We start from the raw sequence: 18,966 nt of genomic DNA on the forward strand, positions 1-18,966 counted from the left end.
GCCCCTGGCTGGGGCATGTGATCCGGGCTGTTGCCTGCTCACCTGTAAAACCGTCGTGGGGACAGGACCCTCTTCCTAGAGCTGGAGGGAAGGTGCCGTGGCTGCAGGTTGGGGCCCACCAGGCAGCTCGGCCAGGCCAGAGGTCCAGCTAGTCAGCCAGGGTGGCCCAGCGCCTCCCAGGCCGGGCTGGGGTGGTGAGCAGGTGGGCGGGGTGCTGACTTGGGCGGGGGGAGGGAGCCAGTCAACACCCCTACGAGGAAACTAGGCTGGGGGAGGTGCTGCAAAGGGCAGGGTGTGCTGCCCTGCGCGCCCATTTGCTGGGGGCTGTCCTGCCCCGGGTGATGGATGAAGGCATCTCTAAGGGGCTAGGTTGGGTGGGCCCAGCAGGTGGGCTCAGCCCAGCAGCTTCCTGCTGGCTCTCAGCCGTTGTGTCTGGGGTCCCGGGGCAGGAAGGCAACGCTCAGGATCCTTCTTGTTTGTCCATCTTCTAGTCATTGTAAAAGGACTCCCGGCACCACCAGGGCCTGCGGGTGACAACCCTGCCGCCGCCCCCTCCCCGCCCCCCCCCCGCAGTACAGAACATCAGAGCTGCAGCATTCCCTGGGGTGTTTGCTCAGGCCCCGCAAACATCCTGTCCAAACAGGGTGCTGGGGGAGGTGGCCGCTCATCACCCCGCAGGTGTAGTGTTTTTTGCAGCATTTCCGAAACCACCATTCTTTCGGGCTCTGATGTCCGGGAGAGGGGACTGTCTAGAGGGGTCATGACCTCCAGGTCGGATTGTTCTGGGCACCCACTGCCTGTGATCAAAGGAGGTTAGATTCCCTGGAATCTCAGGATCTTTTTATGACAGCATGTTTCTTGAATAGGTAATACCTGCCCACGGGAAGGAAAACACATAAAAGATACAAAAGAGGTAAACAGTGGATGTCAGCTTGCTCCCTCCCTCCCCAGGGCCCGGTCCCTCCCTGAGACACCCGCTGCTACCCGTTTCTGGGACCTCCTTCTAGAAATCCTCCACGTGTGTCCACGTGTTACTTTAAAAAAGACCAACGGTGACTTAGTATACATACTGTTCAGCATTGAGCCTGTCTTCTTCATTCTTTGTGATATATTTGGAAACTGTTCCACAGAAGTGAGTGAAGATCTAACACGTTCTTTTTAACACTGGCGTGAGATTGGGCGGATGTAACACCAATCATTTCATCACTGCCCTGTCGATGGGGGTTGGTTGTTTCTGGATCTTTGCTGTCACAAATTCGGACGCAGCCAGGATCCGTGACTTACGTGTTTGTGCCCACGGCACGTCTGTCAGCCATTAGATTTCTAGAAGGGGAAGCGCTGGGTCACTTTTTTGTGTTTACACTTCAATGCATTATTTTCTCTTTATTGTGGTAAAATACACATAACATAGATTTGGCCATTTTAACTATTTTTAAGTGTACTGATCCGTGGCGTTAAGAACATTCACGCTGTTGTGCAGCCATCACCACCATCATCTCCAGAACTTTCTCATCTTCCCAAAAGTGAAGCTCTGTCCCCATTAAACACTAACTCCCCCTCCCCCATCCCTGGGCCTGGTAACCTCTATTTTGCTTTCTGTCTCTGGGAATTGGCCTATTCTAGGGCCCTTGTATAAGTAGAATCATATAATAGTTGTCCTTTTGTGTCTGGCTTGTATCACTTTTTTTTTTTTTTTTTTTTTTTTTTTGGGGGCGGTATGCAGGCTTCTCACTGTTGTGGAGCACAGGCTCTGGACGCGCAGGCTCAGTGGCCATGGCTCACGGGCCCAGCCTCTCCGTGGCATGTGGGATCTTCCCGGACCGGGGCACGAACCCACGTCCCCTGCATCGGCAGGCAGACTCTCAACCACTGCGCCACCAGGGAAGCCCTGGGTCACATTTTTAAAAGGCTGTTTGCCTCTTTAGTCTTAGAATTTTCTAATCCTACTACGTTTTCCGGTAATATTTTTGTCATGGAGTATTTGTGACTAGAAGAGCATAAGGGACTGTCTCAACAGTTAAGGAAGGGCACCCCCCAAGGCACCAGCCCTGGGGACAGAAGCCATGGCTGCCCTGACCTCCTCCCTGGTTACCACTGTCCTGGCTTCCGTGAGCACGAGTTCTTACCACCTCAACAGGTGTTTTGCTTTTCTCTGGGTTTGAACTTCACATGAAAGGCAGTGCACAGTGTCCTTCTGTGACTGCTTCTCCCCTGGGGCCGTGTCCCCGTGATTCGCCGTGTGGTTACCGCGCGCCCATTTGCACGGCCTGGTCATGTCCTAGTGGCCACCTTTTCCTGTCCTTGGGCGCTCCGGTTATTTCCAGTTTGGAGCTACTGCTTGTGGGTCCCCAGGTGGAGACCACGGGTGCCCGTTTCTCCTGGGCATGGACCTGGGGGTGAAATCACCACGTCATCGGGTTTGCGTGTCTCCGCTTTCCTGGATGATGGTAGATCATCTTCCAAAGTGGATTTATCCTCCCTCCGCTCCTCAGGGGTGTCAGAGGTGGGACTCCTGCCAGAGTCAAGGTCGTGCTGTCTGGCTGGTGGGGCCTGGTGTCCTGGCTGAGGGGCAGCCTGTGGGGATGCATCTGGGAGCCAGGCTGATCCCGGCCCGGGTCACCCACGAGGCTGGTGAGAGCCTGCCAGCCAGCCTGCAGCTGTCACAGTGGGAGGCGGCCTTCACCTCACTGGCCACGGTGCTCGTGCCTAACCGGCAGGCAAGGAAGGCCATGCTCCCTCTGGCCGAGTGCAGGCAAAGTGAGCAGAAATGGGGGAGTCCATGAAAACCCAGAGCAGAGCAGGGAGGGGTTGCTGGACGCCGCTCCTGCCTCTTCTGGAGGGATTACCGTCCTGTCCATCGTTTTATCAGCCTGTCCCTCTGTAATTAAGTAATTAACTGAAGAGTAGTCACCAAACACCTTTTTGTGCCAGGGGTGGGGCGGTACTGCCTACTGAGCTCCTGTCCTTTGCCCGACACTGGCTTCTCCCCTCCCCACTTTGTGAAATGCGGGCGGGAGGGGTGATTTGCCCATTTCACCGGCAAGGGCACAGAGGCTTGAGGGTCAGTGACTTGGCTACGTCCCCCAGGCAGGGAGGGGTGCCCTGGCTGAACACCAGTGCTCACGGTGATGGGTCAGACACGCCCAGGCTCACCTCTGAGACTCGGTAGAAACTGCTGTGTGGAGGTGATGTGTGTGCGTGTAAAGTTCTTCTCCCTCCTTTTCCTAAGTCTGTGCCATGGGGCTGTGTATCTTAAACCCTTAGATCGCTATTTATACATCTGGGAGATCAAGGTAATTGACCGATTTCATGTTGTCCATGTGAGCTTTGCATGAGATGGTATACACCACGGGCCTGGGGTGTGCTCCACCCAGCCCCAGGGTTTATCAAGTACTAGGTCTGTGCCGGGCACTGGGGACCCTGAAATGACTGCGAACCGTTCTTGGCCCCTGAGACCCTGTCCCTCTGCTGTCTGAGGCTGGCATGTCCCTGGCAGTGATGTTGTATATGTACCAAGTGCTGCTGTGAATGAGGCTGGACGAGGGGCTGTTTGTTCTGCCCGGGACGGAGGTGGATGCTGGCGGGACCACAGAGGATGGAGAGGCAGGGAGTGGTGTGCAGGCTGGCTTGTTAAGGCTGGGTAGTTAGGCAGGGTAGAGGAAGGGCGTTCCCAGCTTGGCGCGGCTTGTGCAAAGATACGGTGCACAGAGAAGCCTGCTAGCTGGTGGAATAAGTGCTGAGATGTGAGTCTGGGCTGTGCTGTGAGGGCCCCGATTGTCGCTCCAGGCAGGGGTGCTTTATCCTGCAGGGCAGTGGCCTTCCAGTGGGGTCCGTGGGCCACAGGGATCCCCGAGATGACTCTGAGCTGGCGAAGGCCAGGGCATTATGAGCAAAACTAAGTAGGGTGCTGCAACGAGGGTTGGGGTGCAGGTTAGTTTAGATTCAAAAGTCAGGGACATCCTGCCTGAGGAGATGAGAGCCCCAAACAAGGGTAGCCCTGTAGAGAGTGGGGGTCGGGCAGGGCTCAGGGAAAGGGCAGAGGATTCCAGGCAGAACGTACAGTGCGTGCAAAGGCCCTGGGGCATGAAGAGCCTGAGGGGTTCAAGTGGAGAGAGTGAGTGAGAAAGGAGACGCGGTGGGGAGGTCGCAGGGCCATACCAGGTAGGTCTTGGTAAAGAAAGGGGGGACTCTGGGGGGCTGTAGGCCGTGGAGAGACACAGTCTGATTCATACTTGTCAATGGTCATTCTGACGCCATCTGGAAGATGGACCAGAGGAGGACACAGGGGAGCAGGGTACCTCTCGGGCCCAAGAGATGGTGGCAGAGTGAGGGGTGAGGTGGTGACAGGGGTGACTTTGGAGGTGGCCCTGCAGGTGACGGATGGGAGGAGGGAGGTGAGGAGGAAGGAATGGGCCCAGGAGGGTCCTGAGGTTGGCACAGGGAAAACCAGGGAAGAGGTGGTCCGGGCAAAATCGGCTGCTGAACAGATTCAGGCTGTGGGATTGCCGGGGTTGCCCGGTGGTGGTCGCTTAGCCAGCTGTGTGTTTGCAGGAGACGGACATGAAGGAGGGCGGCCAGGTGAGGTCAGCCAGGCTGGGGCGTGGATGGGAGAAGAAGCCCTGGGGCTCAAACTCTGAGGGGTTAGAGAGAGACAGAGGCTGGGGCCTCGGAGGGGGTGGGCAGGGAGGGGGCCTTGGGGTGGGCCTCTGGACGAGCAGCAGGGGTACACACCTTGTGGGCTTTGCCCGGCCCCCTCTCACACGCCTTGGACGGTACTGGGCAGCGCCGCCCTTGGCCCCTGTGTTGATTCCCACTCCCGCTCCAAGTGGGTGGCCTCCCCAGCATAAGGGGTCACGCCCCTGAGTTCCTTTGTTTGGAAAGAGGGGAAACCAGGATGGGAAAGGCCAGGAGAGAATGGAGGGCAGGCCGCCAAGCACAGGCTGAAACCTGCATCTGCTCGGGAGGGGCAGGAAGGGAGCCCCATTCAGTCCACAGGGAAGTAGAGCCTCCTCAGGCTGGTGCTTAGATCTCAGAGAGGGCTTCCAGGACCGGCTGCATCAAGCTGCCCGTGCACAGACAGGAAGCTGAGGCCGGAGAGGAGAAATTAAGGCTCGGGACTTCTAACTCCCCGCCTGGTCTAGAGCGAGCCTAGCAGCGGTACTCACCGTAATACCTGTGGGGATGAAAGTGCCTGGACTCACGCCTGGCTCGTGGCGAGCACCAGTGCATTCCAGCCGTTACTGTTCCCTTGACAGGACACCCATCTCGTGTCATCTAGCTGAGACCCAGGGGCCTGTTGGAATCTCCTAATCTCTGTAAGGCAGTCTTGGAGAAGGCTTAGGGAGAAAAAGTTCAGTCCAGTAAAAGAAAGGACGTTCTGAGCTGAGCTATGCAGAAAGGGACAAGCTGCCTGAATGGAGCGAGATCCCCACCACCAGAGGTATTCAAACAAGGTGAGACCCCCATGTGCACGGAGTGTGATGAGAGAGGATTAAGCCTGGAATGGTGGCGTCACTCTCAGGGGCCACAGAGACTCAAGTCGCAACTCTGACGTTGTAGGGGAAGAGACAGACAAATGAAAAAGTAAGCTCATAGATAAACACGAGGGTTTCACATAGTGATAAATGCTGTGTGGAGACTGGAAAGTGAGTGATGTGATCAGACTGGGGCTGTCTTTTGCCATACAGGTATTTTAGACTTTTATCCAGTCGGTTGTATTAAGGTTTTCCTTTTTGCTTGTGGATTTTATTTCTTTTTTCCCCCAGCTGTATTGCGATGTAATTGACCTATAGTATTGTGTCAGTTTAAGGTGTACACTGTGATGCTTTGATATACACATGTGTAGTGAAATGATTATTACAATAAAGTTCGTTCACACACCTGTCACCCCACACAGCTACCATTTTCTCTTGTTCTTGTTTGTGGCGAGAGCGTTTCAGACCTGCTCTCGTTGGAACTCTCAAGTTGTTAGCTATAACCACTGTGCGGTGCATTAGATCCCGGATCTTACTCGTCTTGTGACTGCAAGTGTGTGCCCTTTGACCAACATCTGTCCGTTCCTCCCACCTGCTCTCCCCCAGTTCTTGGCAAACATTCTACTCTGTTTCTATGAGTTTGGCTTTTTTAGATTTCACATATAAGTGATATTACAGAATTTGTCTTTCTCTGTCTGAGTTATTTCACTTAGCATAATGACCTTAAGGTCCATCCATGTTGTTGCAAAAGGCAAGATTTCCTTCCTTTTTATGGCCGAATAACATTCCATTGTGTGTGTGTGTGTGTGTGTGTGTGTGTGTGTGTACACCACATTTTCCTTATCCGTTCATCCATTGATGGATACTTAGGTTGTTTCCGTGTCTTGGCTATTGTGAATAATTTGATGAACATGGGGATGCAGATATCTTTTTAAGATAGTATTTTCATTTTTTTCAGATAAATACCCAGAAGTGGGATTGCTGGATCGTATGATAGTTCTAGTTTTAATTTTTTTGAGGAGCCTCCGTAACGTTTTCTATAGTGGCTGCACCAATTTACGTTCCCATCAACAGTGCACAAGGGTTCCCTTTTTCCTACATCTTCACCAACGCTTACTATCTCTTGTCTTTTTGATAGTAGCCATTCTAACAGGTGTGAGGTGATATCTCTTTGTGGTTTTGATTTACATTTTTCTGATGATTAGTGATGTTGAGCACCTTTTCACATACCTGTTGGCCATTTATGTCTTTGGGAAAATGTCTCTTTTGGTCCTTTGCCCATTTTTTTATATATATATATATATATATGTATGTATATATATATTTGCTATTGAGTTTTATGAGTTCCTTATATGTTTTGTATGTTAACCCCCTTATCAGATACATGGTTTGAAAATATTTTCTCCCATTCCGTAAATTGTCATTTAATTTTATTGTTTCTTTTGCCGTACAGAAGCTTTTAAGTTTGAGGTAGTCCCACCTGTTGATTTTTGCTTTCATTGCTTGTGTTTTTGGTATGATTACCAAAAATTTGTTGTGAAGACCAGTGTTAAGGATCTTTCCCCCTATGATTTCTTCTAGGAGTTGTATGGTTTCAGTAATTCATTTTGAGTTGATATTTGTATATGGTGTGAGACAAGAGTACAGCATCATTCTTTGGTGGATTTTATTTCTGAAGAAGTCTCTCTTTATCCTAAAATTATTTTCCTTGGTTTTCTTCTAGTATTGACTTTATAGATTTGGAATTTATTTTTGTGTGTGATGTGTGGTAGAGCCCATCATCAGAGAGTCAATCCTTTCCCCATTGAGTGTGAATGCCACTCTCATTATATACTAAATTCCCATATGCACATCATCCTGTTTCTGAATTTTATTCTGTTCCGTTGATCTCCTTATCTTTTTAATTATTAAAACTTTAAAGGGTGCTCTCTTCTTTTCTTTTTGGAAATTTTCTCAGGTATTTTTAGACATTTCCTGGTTGGGATGAATTTTAGAATCAACTTGACAAATTTCATGACTAATTATTTTGGGACTCTGGGATTCCACTAAGTTGTAGGTTAAATAAAGGAAAATTGACATCTTTACGGTATTGAATCTTTCCATCTAGACACATGGTATGTATTTCTAACAAAGTAAACTGTTATATATCTATGAGACATGTTTTTTTTTTCTTCATGTAGATTTAGTGTGTTTACATAGATTGATTTCCAGGTTTATTTCTTTTTGCAGTGGGATTTTTTTGTCTTACCTTTTCTATTTAATTGTTGCTGGTGTATAGGACAGCCACTAATTTGTGTATGTTAATTTTGTTTTTTGCCACCATATGATAATAATAATAATAAATTAGTATTCATTTAAGTACGGTGTTAATATTGATTCCTTTGGATTTTCTAGAAAGATGAACTCGTAACATCTGCAAATAATGACTGTCGTCTCTTCTTTTCTAATACTCCTGCTGCTGCTTTTTTTCTTGCTTTGTTGCATCTGCTAGCCTCTCTAGGACACTGTTAAACAGTCGTGTCAGGAGGTACTTTTGTCATATTTCTGACTTCAGTGTGGTGTGTGTCTAATGTTTCACCACTGGCCGTGATGTTGCTACTTGTTTCTGGTAGACACTGGTTATCAGGAATTTTTTTTTTCCTCCTGGTGCCTCAGAACAGCCCTCAGGTTGATACTGAAGCTTATTTCCCCGGTTTTTAGAAGGAAAATTGAAACTCAGAAGAGCTCAATGACTTGAAACGCCCACTAAGCCGGTGAAGAGGATGATTCTTAGTGAGCTCTTTCTGTTCCTAGAATCTTGCAGGCAGCTGACATTTCTTGGTGCATTTCTTCCTCCGCCCTGCCAGCTTATGTGAACTGCTCAAGGACATTTAGAGATCCTTGTAGGCTTCAGCGGCTGTGCAGCTGTAGGTCCTCATAACAGAGCAGGACACTGAGTCTCTAGGGAGGAGAAATGGCTGTACATGGTAGTACTAAGGTGTGGACCCAGGTTCAGAGTTATTCTGTGACACCCTGGTGTCCTCAGCACGTATGTAGGTGTCCGAGATGGGCTTCATCTTTGAATGTCGTTTATTTTCAGACCTCGAGTCAAATGGCTGCATTAATTGCATTCCTTATTTCCTGGTTCCTTATCATCTTAGCAAGACTCTCTTTTTTTTAATTGATGTATTTATTCCCTTTTATCTCCTTTCCCCATTGACATTTCTGCCTCCGCTTACCCTAGGCAACCGTTCTCTTCAATCCGTGTGGGTTTCTTTTTTTTTTTTTTTTTTTTGCTTTTATGTGTTTATGCAAATGTGTACTGTAATTTTGCACACAATCTTTTCAATTCATGTAATGGATCTCACTTGGCTTTTTCCTGTTTCCCCTCAGTGCTCTGTCCTTTGCTGCTCTGTGTTGCTGTGTGTACGTGTGTCCAGCTTCATGATGTGGTGTGTACTTCTCGTCTGCCATTTCTGACATCTGTGGAGTCCTCCGTGGAGGACGTCCCCATGTTCTATTCATACTCCTCCAGTGATGGACAATCCAGGCTCCCTCCCACCCACTTCCATAAATCACACTGAAGTGAGCTTGTACTGGTTACATATGGGTCCGGGTAACAACTTCCCTGCAATACACACCCTGGAGCAGAACGACTGGGTCCTGGATGATGCCTGTGTTTAATTGTGTAAGAGGTGCTGGGTCTCCCTCCAGACTGGCTGCTCTAGTCGCCACTCCCACACCCCAGGGCGTGAGGGTTCGCACCTGTGCCTGGCATTTATCACTCTTTCTCATTTTTCCGGTTTCATAGGTATTTTACTTTGGGGTTGGTTTTTTTCATGTTAATTTTCAGAAGGTTACTGTATTTCTCAATAGCAATTCTTTGTCAGTTTTAGAACATTCCAAAAACATCTCTTAACCTGTCAGCAGTCTGTTATATTTCTCCACAGAGTTCTTTGTTATACAGAGAATTTTAATTTTGAGGTAGGAAAATTCATCCGTTTTTTAGCCTGTGGTCTGTGCCTTTGAGTTTTAAGACATTCTCCCAACCCCCGACTCCTGCCCTCCCCGGTCACAGATATTTTCCCCAGGAGCTTTCCTCCATGCTGTTGCTATTTCTTATGTCTTGTCCTGTCTTGGTGTCTTATCTGGTCCCTTGGAAGCAGAGCCTGAGCTGGGGGTTCTTGTGCACGTGGTTCATTTGGAGAAACTGCCCAGGGCGGGGGGCAGGGAAGGAGCTGGTGATGGTCCTGGCCCCACGGAGAGCTCTGGAGCGGGCGTGGCCGCGCAGGGCTGTCTCCTTGGAGACGGGCTTGGCCCTGGAAGCCCCACTACTCAGTGATTGGCCATCCTCCTCCCGGCCCTCTCCCCCTGGGTGGACTTACCCTCCCAGGCAGCTCTGCAGAGAAGCCTGTGCTTGTGAGCTGCTGGCGGCAACAGGCCCAGGCAGCGGGTGAGTGAGTTCCCAGCCCAGTAATGCATGGGGATCTGGCCCAGCAGCAGCAGCATGTACTACGCCCGCTGGGCCTAGACACCTGGGAACCGGGCACCTCCTCCAGCCGGTGACTCTGCCTGTGTTACCACCCACAGTGTCCACGAAGGACCTGATCGAGACGTGCTGTGCGGCAGGGCAGCAGTGGGCCATTGACAACGATGAGTGCCTGGACATCCCCGAGAGCGGTGCTGAGAGTGATGTGTGCAGGTAGGGTGGGCGCCGGCTCCATGTCCCTGTGTCCTCCTCCCCGCCCCGGGCCCCGCACTGCCAGGTGAGCACCACTCCACCTGCGTCCAGGTGCCCGCAGGTGGCTGGATGTGGCTGCCTGGCTGGCTGGCCGGGCTCTCTCCGGGTGTGGGGAGCCCGAGACTTGCCCCAAGAGTGAACTAACAGTGCAGACTTGTCGCCGGCCTGGTGAGCACGGTCGGAAGAGCACACGTTGGGACCGCTGTCACCTGGGGACGGCCAGGTGCTTCTCTTACCAGGTGCTGCGTTGCTGCTGGGCGGTGCTCAGCCCACTGGAATTTCCTACCTCAGCCTTGAGCCAGGCCCAGCCGCTCCGCGGCATGTGGGATCCTTCTGTATCGGGGCACGAACCCGTGTCCCCTGCATCGGCAGGCGGACTCTCAACCACTGCGCCACCAGGGAAGCCCGTCAGCCCTCTTTCTTTCCCCACTTTGCTACCCTGGGGTCTCAGGAAGGCTGGCCTCTCCCTGTGCTCTGCTGTGTGCGCTGACTGCTTCTTCTGAGGACAGTGTTCTCAGCAAAGGAAGCAGTTATACCCACGCCCTCCTTGTGCCAGGCCCGGGTGGCATCCTGCTCAGCCATTCACCCCTTCTTTATTCCAGGGATGCCATCTTGTCCAGCCTACTCCTCTTTCCAGATAAGGAAGATAAGGTTCAGAGAGGTGATGTGATTCACTCAAAGCCACACAGCTCGTTGGGAGCTTGGCCAGGATTAGACTCCATGTTTCCTATTGTCCTGCCCACAATGCCTCCGTTAGAAACATTTAAATTCTAGCCTTGTCCCTTTCCTTTCCCTTTGGTCATCCCACCAGTTTGGGCTGCCTAGGAGTTAGAGCTTGCAGCATTCAGGAGGCTTGAAGTAGTGCGTGCTTGTATCCCTCTTGTGGTGGGAGACTCACTGCTTCCTAGCCAGCCAGGTCCATCACCAGATGGCCCTTGCTGGGACACGCCCTTCCTCAGGTGAGGCCGAACCCCTTCCTCAGGTGGGACTGAAGCCCACCTTTTCACCTCCCTGTTTTGTGTGCTGGCCCATCACCTGTCTCTGCCCGGGGCAGCCCTACAGTTATTGGAGGCCTGACCAGGGACCCTGGTGGTCCCAGGCCGACCGCCCAGCCCTTCCTGAGATTGGGTCTCCCTTTCCTTCTCAGCCCTGTTGGGGGGCTTGGAGTACGGACGCTCTCCCTCATCTGGTCAGGGACACAGAGCCCAGTGGGACCCAGGCCTGAGTCGTCTTAGTTAAGCTGAGAACAAAACCCATGTCACTTGGTGAGGATGTGCTGGCCTTGCCGATGCCCTGGCGCCAGCAGGGGCCCCACCGGCGGTGGGCCGTGGCGGGGGCTTCTCTTCCCTGAGCTGCAGCCTCCTGTGTGAAACAGGGCCTGCGGTCCCTCCTGGTGGGTTCCCTGGGAGGATGGGGCACTTGGTGGGGCTGAGGCGCACCTCTGTTGCAGGACGGCCCAGAAGCACTGCTGTGTGTCCTACTTGAAGGAGAAGAGCTGCATGGCCGGTGTCATGGGGGCCAAGGAGGGCGCGGCATGCGGGGATGAGGACAGCGACACCTGCGGTGTCTCCCTGTACAAGGCAAGCCTGCCCTGGGGCGTGTGTGGCCTGAGCCTGAAGGTCCTTGAGGGCCGAGGGGGTGGGCCGCCCTGGGGGGCTCCTCTGAGGGGAGGATGCTCACGCCTGGGGGCAGGGGAGCTCTGCATCTGCATAGAAAACATCACCAGTTATCATACGGACCAATTCATTCGGGAAATACTGTTTGGACACCAGTCTGTGGTGGCCCTGTTTTAGGCATTAAGAATGCAGAAATGAATAACACAAAACTCCCTTCCCTCACGGGGCTTTCTTTCTCTTTGGTCTTTTTGTAACTGGCATTTCAGCTGCGTGTGATGTCCCCAAGGTTCATCCATGTTGTTGCATGTGGCAGAACTTCCTTCCTTGTAAGGCTGAGTAATATTCTGTGTCTGGAGAGACCACATTTTGTTTATCCATCATCTGTCAATGGGCACGTGGGTTGATTCTTCCTCTTGGCTACTGTGAATATTGCTGCTGCGAACGTGGGTGTAAGAAAGCCCCTCCCTAGAGGACAGACAGTACGTCCACTCACATCACATTGGCTAGAACTTAGTCTGGCGGCTGCCTAGCTGCAAGGAAGGCTGGGAAATTTAGTCCTTATTCTGGAGAGGTCGTGTCCCCACTGCAAATGTGGAAGGAGGGAAAACGGACTTTGGGGGCTAACAGCTGGCTGTCTGTGCTGTAGAGGATGAGGGCAAACTTGGAACAGTTTCAGGAAGTATCACAGAAGGATGTTGTGTTTGGGGGAGAGAAAGGGACGGAGTTGAAGAAACCACAAGCCTGGATGACGGTTGAGGGACCTCTGGAGGAGGGCACCATCTGGCAGAGGCTTTTGACATCGAATTTTGTCTCATTGGGGTCAATTTTTCCTAAAAAATAACTGATATTAGCAAAAGGACCTTTGTGACTGGCGACTTTAGAATTCCATTTGTGTTTATATGTTTGACCCTGGACCAGTCCTTTTTCCTCATCGTCAGCTTCTCCATCTATAAAATGGGGATAATAGTTCATGTCTTTCGGGGTGTTTGTGAGGATCAGAGGTAATGCAAACTGTTTACCAAGTATGTGGATATGTTCACCACTGGGAGATGCAGTCTGGAGTATCAGTGAGCTACTGCTGTGTAACAGACCATCCCAAACCTAGTGGCTGATGACCGGCTCAGGTCATGAGTCAGGGTAGTTGTGCTGACCTGGGCCATGCCCAGCTGACCTTGGCTGCCACCAGCTAATGGTTCTGCTGGCACTAGATCTAGGATGGCTGTAGCTGGGATGACACTTTCCTGTTCCATGTGGTCTCAACCTCTAGCAGGCTAGCCTGGGCTTGTTTAGGTAGTGGCTGAGCAGGGTTCCAACATGGGGAATAGATGTGTGCAAGGCCTTTTGAGGCCTGGGCTCAGAAGAGGTGCACTGTCACTTCTGTCTCCTCCTGTTGGCCGAAGCAAGTCATGAGGCACAGTCAAGAGGTTGGGAAATGCACCCTGTCTTTCGACAGGACTGCAGAGACAGAGGACACAGTGAAGAGTGAACGACTGGGGCTGTTATTGTAATCAGTCTACCACAGTAGTTTAAACGAATCAAAGACTTTATTTTTGGAGGCATGCAGTCTGGGACAGGGGTGAATCTGTGTAATATCTTCAGGCACCCAGGCTTCTGTATTTCTGCTCGATCATCTTTAGCTTGTAGTTTCCATCTTTAAGGTCACCTCATGACCCCAAATAGCTGCTAGAGCTCCAGCCATCACATCTGTTCCAAAAAGGAGGAAGGGGGAGAGCAAAAAAGATGTACTTTCAAGTTGAGTCAGCCCCGGTTAAAAGCTCTCCTGAAAGCTTCACCCAGCGTCTCTTATCTGTAACTTTAAGGGAAGTGCTGCCTTTTAGGTGGCCTGAATAGATTTGCAGTCTGCTGGTAAATATGGGAGCAGTTAATTGGTGTGGCTGTGGGTTAACTTGTAGTTCTTTTCATAAGAGGCCGTTTATGAATTATTGCAAAAAACTTGCACTAGCTGAGCCAGACCCGGGAAATGGGGACAGATGACACCTTTGCCCCCGGAGAGCACATCCCGGGCACAATGTGGAGACGAGGGTGAATTCGCTCCCATTTGTCAGCCCCTCCCCAGAGCCTGGGGCTCCAGCGTGAGTCCCACAGGCTCACAGGCCATGCGGAAGGCCCTGAGCGGCCGGGCTGGGCAGTGACGGCTCTTCTCTCTCCAGCAATGCTGTGACTGCTGCGGCCTGGGGCTCCGCGTGCGGGCCGAGGGCCAGTCGTGTGAGTCCAACCCCAACCTCGGCTACCCCTGCAACCACGTCATGCTCTCCTGCTGTGAGGGCGAAGACCCCCTCATCGTGCCCGAGGTCCGCCGGCCTCCGGAGCCTGAGGCTGTACCACGGAGAGGTGCGTGCTGCTCCCCAGGCCAGGCATATGGGCCAGCTGGGCGACGGGGGAGAACTGCTGGGGCTTCTACGCAAGGCTGGGTGTCCTCTGGCCTTCTGTGGGGACCTTGGTCACCTTCATCTGTGGTTCATGGCCAAGTTCCGCTCTGGACAGAGTTCTGTGGCCTCCCATGATGGGCTCCTGTTATTTTCAAGATGGTGGTCTCATTCAGTTTTCTACTTACCATCCGCTCTGCCCAGCTAGTACCACCCATCTCCCTCCACTCTCCACCCACCCACCCTCCTGTTTCTTTGTTCACCTACACATCCATACTTCTTCCTCCCCATCCACCCATCCATTTCACACATCCCCCTCCCATCCTCTGGTCCATCACTGCACCACTCATTCCCCCATCCTCTCATCCATCTATTCACACATCCGTCCACCCCTCCATCCACCTCCACACCCAACCCTCTGTCCACCCCCCCACCCCTCCGTCCCGTCCATCCGTCCGCCTACCCACACACGCCCCTCTATCCACCCCTCCGTCCACCCACCCCTCTATCCACCTCTCTATCCACCCTCCATCCATCCACCATCCACCCATCTATTCTTCCTTCCATCTACCCACCCATCCACTCACCCATCCATCCACCCATCCACCCACCCCTCCGTTCATCCATCCTCCATCCTTCATACGTCCATCCATCCGCCCATCCACCCACCCATCCGTCCTTCATCGTGCTGTCTCAGCTGAGCACACAGAAGGTTCTGGTGAAGACCTGATCTGGTTTCCTGAGGGCCTGTGGTCCCAACCACTTGCTGGGGCCAGCCTGGGTCTCATCGTGAGCATGGACCCCTGCCCCAGTTTCAGAGGCGGAGTTGACGAGCCGGGAGGCCCTGTCGCTGGGCACGGAGACTGAGCTGCCCAACAGCCTGCCCGGTGACGACCAGGATGAGTGCCTGCTCCTCCCGGGGGAGCTGTGCCAACACCTGTGCATCAATACCGTGGGCTCCTACCACTGTGCCTGCTTTCCTGGCTTCTCGCTGCAGGACGATGGCCGCACCTGCCGCCCAGGTGAGGGCCCGGACGGTCGGGCAGGTGCTGGGGCGGGGCTGATCTTGACCGCAGAGCGTGGTGTTCCTCGGGTGGGGACCGTGGGGGACTTCGCCTCCCGCCACCCCACACTGTGGAACCCGCCGGCGCCGAGGGTCCCCAGCGATGGGTTTGTGAGGCCAGGCAGACGGGCTCCCTCCTGGGGCTCCGTCTGCAGGGCAGCCCCAGCGGCCCACCCTGGATTCAAGTGCAGGGCCAGGACCTGGGACTGGAGGCCCCCGCCTACCTAGCCGCGTCCCCAGTACCGGGCCCGCGGCGGTCAGGCTCCGGCGCCTGGTCTGGGAGGACTCTCTCCCTGCCAGCTTCCCGGGGTAGATTCATTTGAGGCCACAGACGGGTCCTCCTCCACCCTCCCTGCCCCGATTAGCTGTGAGACGGATCTGGCCTGAGGTGCGTCCCTCCCTGAACCTCAGTTTCCTCTCCCGTGGGGTGGATGGGGGTGGGTAAAATGAGCCGCCCCCCGACCTCGAGAGCCCGGCATGGCGCCTGTTAGGGCCCGAGGCTGCCTGAAGACGCGAGACCCCCCTCCTGTCTGCTCTGTCCGTGACAGACGGTGACCGCCCCAAGCCGGAGGCCGCCGAGGAGTCAGCGCTGAGGCCCGAATCCTCCCAGGTGGTCCCCAACACCATCGCGCTGCCCGTGCCGCAGCCCAACACCTGCAAAGGTAAGCTGGCCGTGGGCAGGCGGGGAGCCCTCGGGGCTGGGCGTGTGCGGGGTGGCCCCACCGGGGCGTGCTGCTTCTCGGGCTCGGGGGGTCGGTTGGCCTCGCCGTCGGAGGTTGGGTGAGGAGCTGAGAGGTGAGAATGGGGGGCGCAGCCTGGGGCAGGCGTGGGTGACCCCAGCATGGCCCATCAGCTGCCTTCAGCCTCGCTTTCTGTAAAACAGAGAGTACAATCCTTGCTCGCCCAGGCATTATGGAGCCCGCGTTCAGATACGTGCGGGCGTTCTCTGCGACCTTCCTGTCCTCCCCTCCGTCCTCCTGCCTCCTCCTCACCCGCATCCCTGTTACTTGAGGGAGGGGTGTGTTGGGGCAGGTCCCAGACACCAGCCGGTGTGTGAGCGGGTTGAAGGGGTGACCTCGTGAAAGGGGCAGGAGTGGGGTGCCCTGTAGGCCGGAGCCGCACGGTCTCTGACTTCTGTGCGGTTTCCTCGCAGACAACGGGCCCTGCAAGCAGGTGTGCAGCGTGGTCGGGGACACCGCCATGTGCTCCTGCTTCCCCGGCTATGCCATCATGGCGGACGGCGTGTCCTGTGAAGGTGAGTCCCCCCTGCCGTGGGCCCCGCACACCTGAGTGGGCCCGGAGCGGGGGAGGTGTTCCAGGGCCAAACCTCGCTGTGCTGGTGAGCGGGGAGCAGGTGTGGCTGCCATGACGGCCAGCTGAAACGGCGGCGTCCGCCCACATCACATGCCAGGTGTGCGTGCAGCCCAGGTGGGCACACGGGCTGGCCGCGGCCCCGCCACTCCCTGGAGCAGGCCTCCGCAAACTTCAGTGTGCAACAGGGTCACCTGTGGGCCTGGGACCACAGGATCCTGAGAAGTCCACACGGCCCCAGGGGTCTGACCTAGTAGGTCTTGGAGCCGGGGAGGCCCGAGACTCCCTGGGTCACGCTCTGACTAGCTCTGTCCTCGAGGGTCACCCCATCTGAGTGGCCTGCCTGGGTTTGTGACCACCTTGCTCCCGTCCCAGCCACGGGTGGAACCGACAGAGGGCAGTGCCTGCCCTGTCGTCCTGCGGCAGGACATCGCTCCGGCTGGCCTCCATGGGGGACAAGGCTGGGGAGAGGCAGCCCCAGCTGAGGGCACATTCTCAGTTCTGAAACCAAGGAGGGACGGTGGATGTTGGTGACTCTGCCTTCACAGAAGGGCCGAAGAGGGTTTAAAAGCACAGGCCTCCCTTACTTACGAACCCGCTCAGTCTGGGTCTTGTCCCGATGGGGTCTCTGCGGGCTGGGACCTCCCCCTGTGAATTGGGGGGCATCGGATCCGACACCTGCTGGGGTGGTTCCCACAGTGAGTGACACCTTGAGCACCTCCTCGTGTGTGGAGACAGGGCAGGCAGACAGCGTGCAGATGGTCTAGGAAATGCTTTAGTTTCAGGTTCAAGTTCAGGAGCCATGAACCTGGTTTGGGTCCATGGGTAACAGGGTTAAGTCTGCCTGGGAAGAGACCCACATCCCTGTCAGAAGCCGAAACCCACCTCTAGCCGATTGCCCAGGACTGTTCTGGTGTGGATGAAAACCATCCTCATGCCCAGAGAGGACAGGACACTTGCCCAGAGCACACAGCATGGTGGTGACTGACAGGCCTTTCTCTCAGATGGTGGGGGCAGATCTGGCTTTGCTTCTCATCTCCCAGGGCCCTGAAGACATGAGGACTGTATCTCTTCTGGGTTGGGACTCCTTCAGGCCATGGGCCCGTGTCCCTGTCCCTCCAGGCCTCCCTTTCTCTCTGCAGCGCCCCCAGTGGTAGAGGCTGTGGGGTCCAGGCCAGAGGATGCAGAGGACGTTTTGTGGGTGTAGCCTGCCCCGCAGGGGAGTCCTGCAGATGACATTTTATCATCTGTTTAAAATAATCAAACAAGTTACCAGCAGTGACAGCTCAAGAATTTTTTTTTAATGTCCAAATTTCAGGTTTTTCTTGAAACTTTGTAACATCTGTCCACAAGGAGCCCACAGCCTTGGTCTCCCTTTCGACAGAGCACAGGCTTTGCAGTGCCCTAGAGCCCCCTTGGCCCCTTCTCCTGTTTATGTCTCCAGCCTGGCCCCCTAAGCACTTAGGTTTGCAACTCCTGCCATTGTGTGGCTCCCGTGGCTGCCCGTGGAGGTAGAGGGTCTCCAGAGCATGGGTGGGAGACGGCCTCTGGTCCCGCCCGCTGTGTGACCCCGGACAGGCTGTCTACCCTCTCTGAGCTTCACTTTGCCACCTGTCTCTGCTAGGGCCCCTGCTCTGACGTCTTTCAACCGGACAAACTCAGACTTGGGCCCAAAGCCCAGAGGGACCACTGATGGGCTGGGAGGTCCTGGGCAGGTCCCTGCCCGTCTGGGTCTCAGTTTCCCCATCTGTCACTGGAGGCTCCATGTCACTGGGGGCCACGCTTCTCTAACGGCCCTTCTGTTTTTCCTCCCGCGGCCGTCACTAGACCAAGACGAGTGCCTGCTGGGCACTCACGATTGTAGCTGGCGACAGTTCTGTGTGAACACCCTGGGATCCTTCTACTGTGTCAACCACACAGTGCTCTGTGCGGAGGGCTTTATCCTCAATGCACACAGGAAGTGCGTGGGTAAGCCAGAGCCCCGCTTGCCGCCACCGTCACGGCTCCCTGCCCCGCTCCACGCCAAGCCCGCCACACTGCAGCCACATGCTAAAGGGCCTGCCCTTTGCATATGAGCTCTCAGCACGGCCCGCCACCCCATGCTCCATGTCGTGCCCCTCGTGTCCTGCTTCTCCACCGACGCCACCGGGAAGCTGCTTTCCCCAGGGACGTGCCTGAGTCAGAACTTTGTCTGAGGTGTGACCTGGCTGGTCATTGAAATGAGGTCATTGAGACATGTGGGCAGCAGGATAGGGAGGCCTGGGTTCGAAGCAGGACCCCCTAGTATCTCTGTGGGCTTGAACTTCCTCCCAAGCCTCCGTTTTATCATCTGTGAAAAGGGAGCACTGAGGGCACTGCTCCCCGTTTGGAGGTTATGTGACATGTGTATTGCGTA

The 18,966-nt window shown here is 54.3% G+C and overlaps 1 protein-coding gene across 9 annotated transcripts in view; it reads left to right on the plus strand.

Annotated features, from left to right (window-relative positions):
* Positions 1–18,966, plus strand: part of FBLN2 (fibulin 2) — a 74,892-nt gene that overhangs the window by 41,920 nt on the left and 14,006 nt on the right. For 7 of the 9 annotated variants that reach the window (XM_027093690.1, XM_027093688.1, XM_027093686.1 and 4 more), the window contains 7 exons: positions 10,044–10,155; positions 11,645–11,774; positions 13,982–14,162; positions 15,010–15,219; positions 15,809–15,922; positions 16,414–16,515; positions 18,399–18,539. In XM_027093690.1, the coding sequence (XP_026949491.1) occupies positions 10,044–10,155; positions 11,645–11,774; positions 13,982–14,162; positions 15,010–15,219; positions 15,809–15,922; positions 16,414–16,515; positions 18,399–18,539 (990 nt within the window). The remainder of the gene's footprint in view (positions 1–10,043; positions 10,156–11,644; positions 11,775–13,981; positions 14,163–15,009; positions 15,220–15,808; positions 15,923–16,413; positions 16,516–18,398; positions 18,540–18,966) is intronic. The other 2 variants (XM_027093694.1, XM_027093689.1) reach the window with 1 other exon arrangement.

The sequence above is a fragment of the Aethalodelphis obliquidens genome, unplaced genomic scaffold, assembly GCF_003676395.1.
Source record: "Aethalodelphis obliquidens isolate GAN/ISIS:26980383/991018 unplaced genomic scaffold, ASM367639v1 scaffold86, whole genome shotgun sequence".
NCBI classification, from domain to species: Eukaryota; Metazoa; Chordata; class Mammalia; order Artiodactyla; family Delphinidae; genus Aethalodelphis; species Aethalodelphis obliquidens.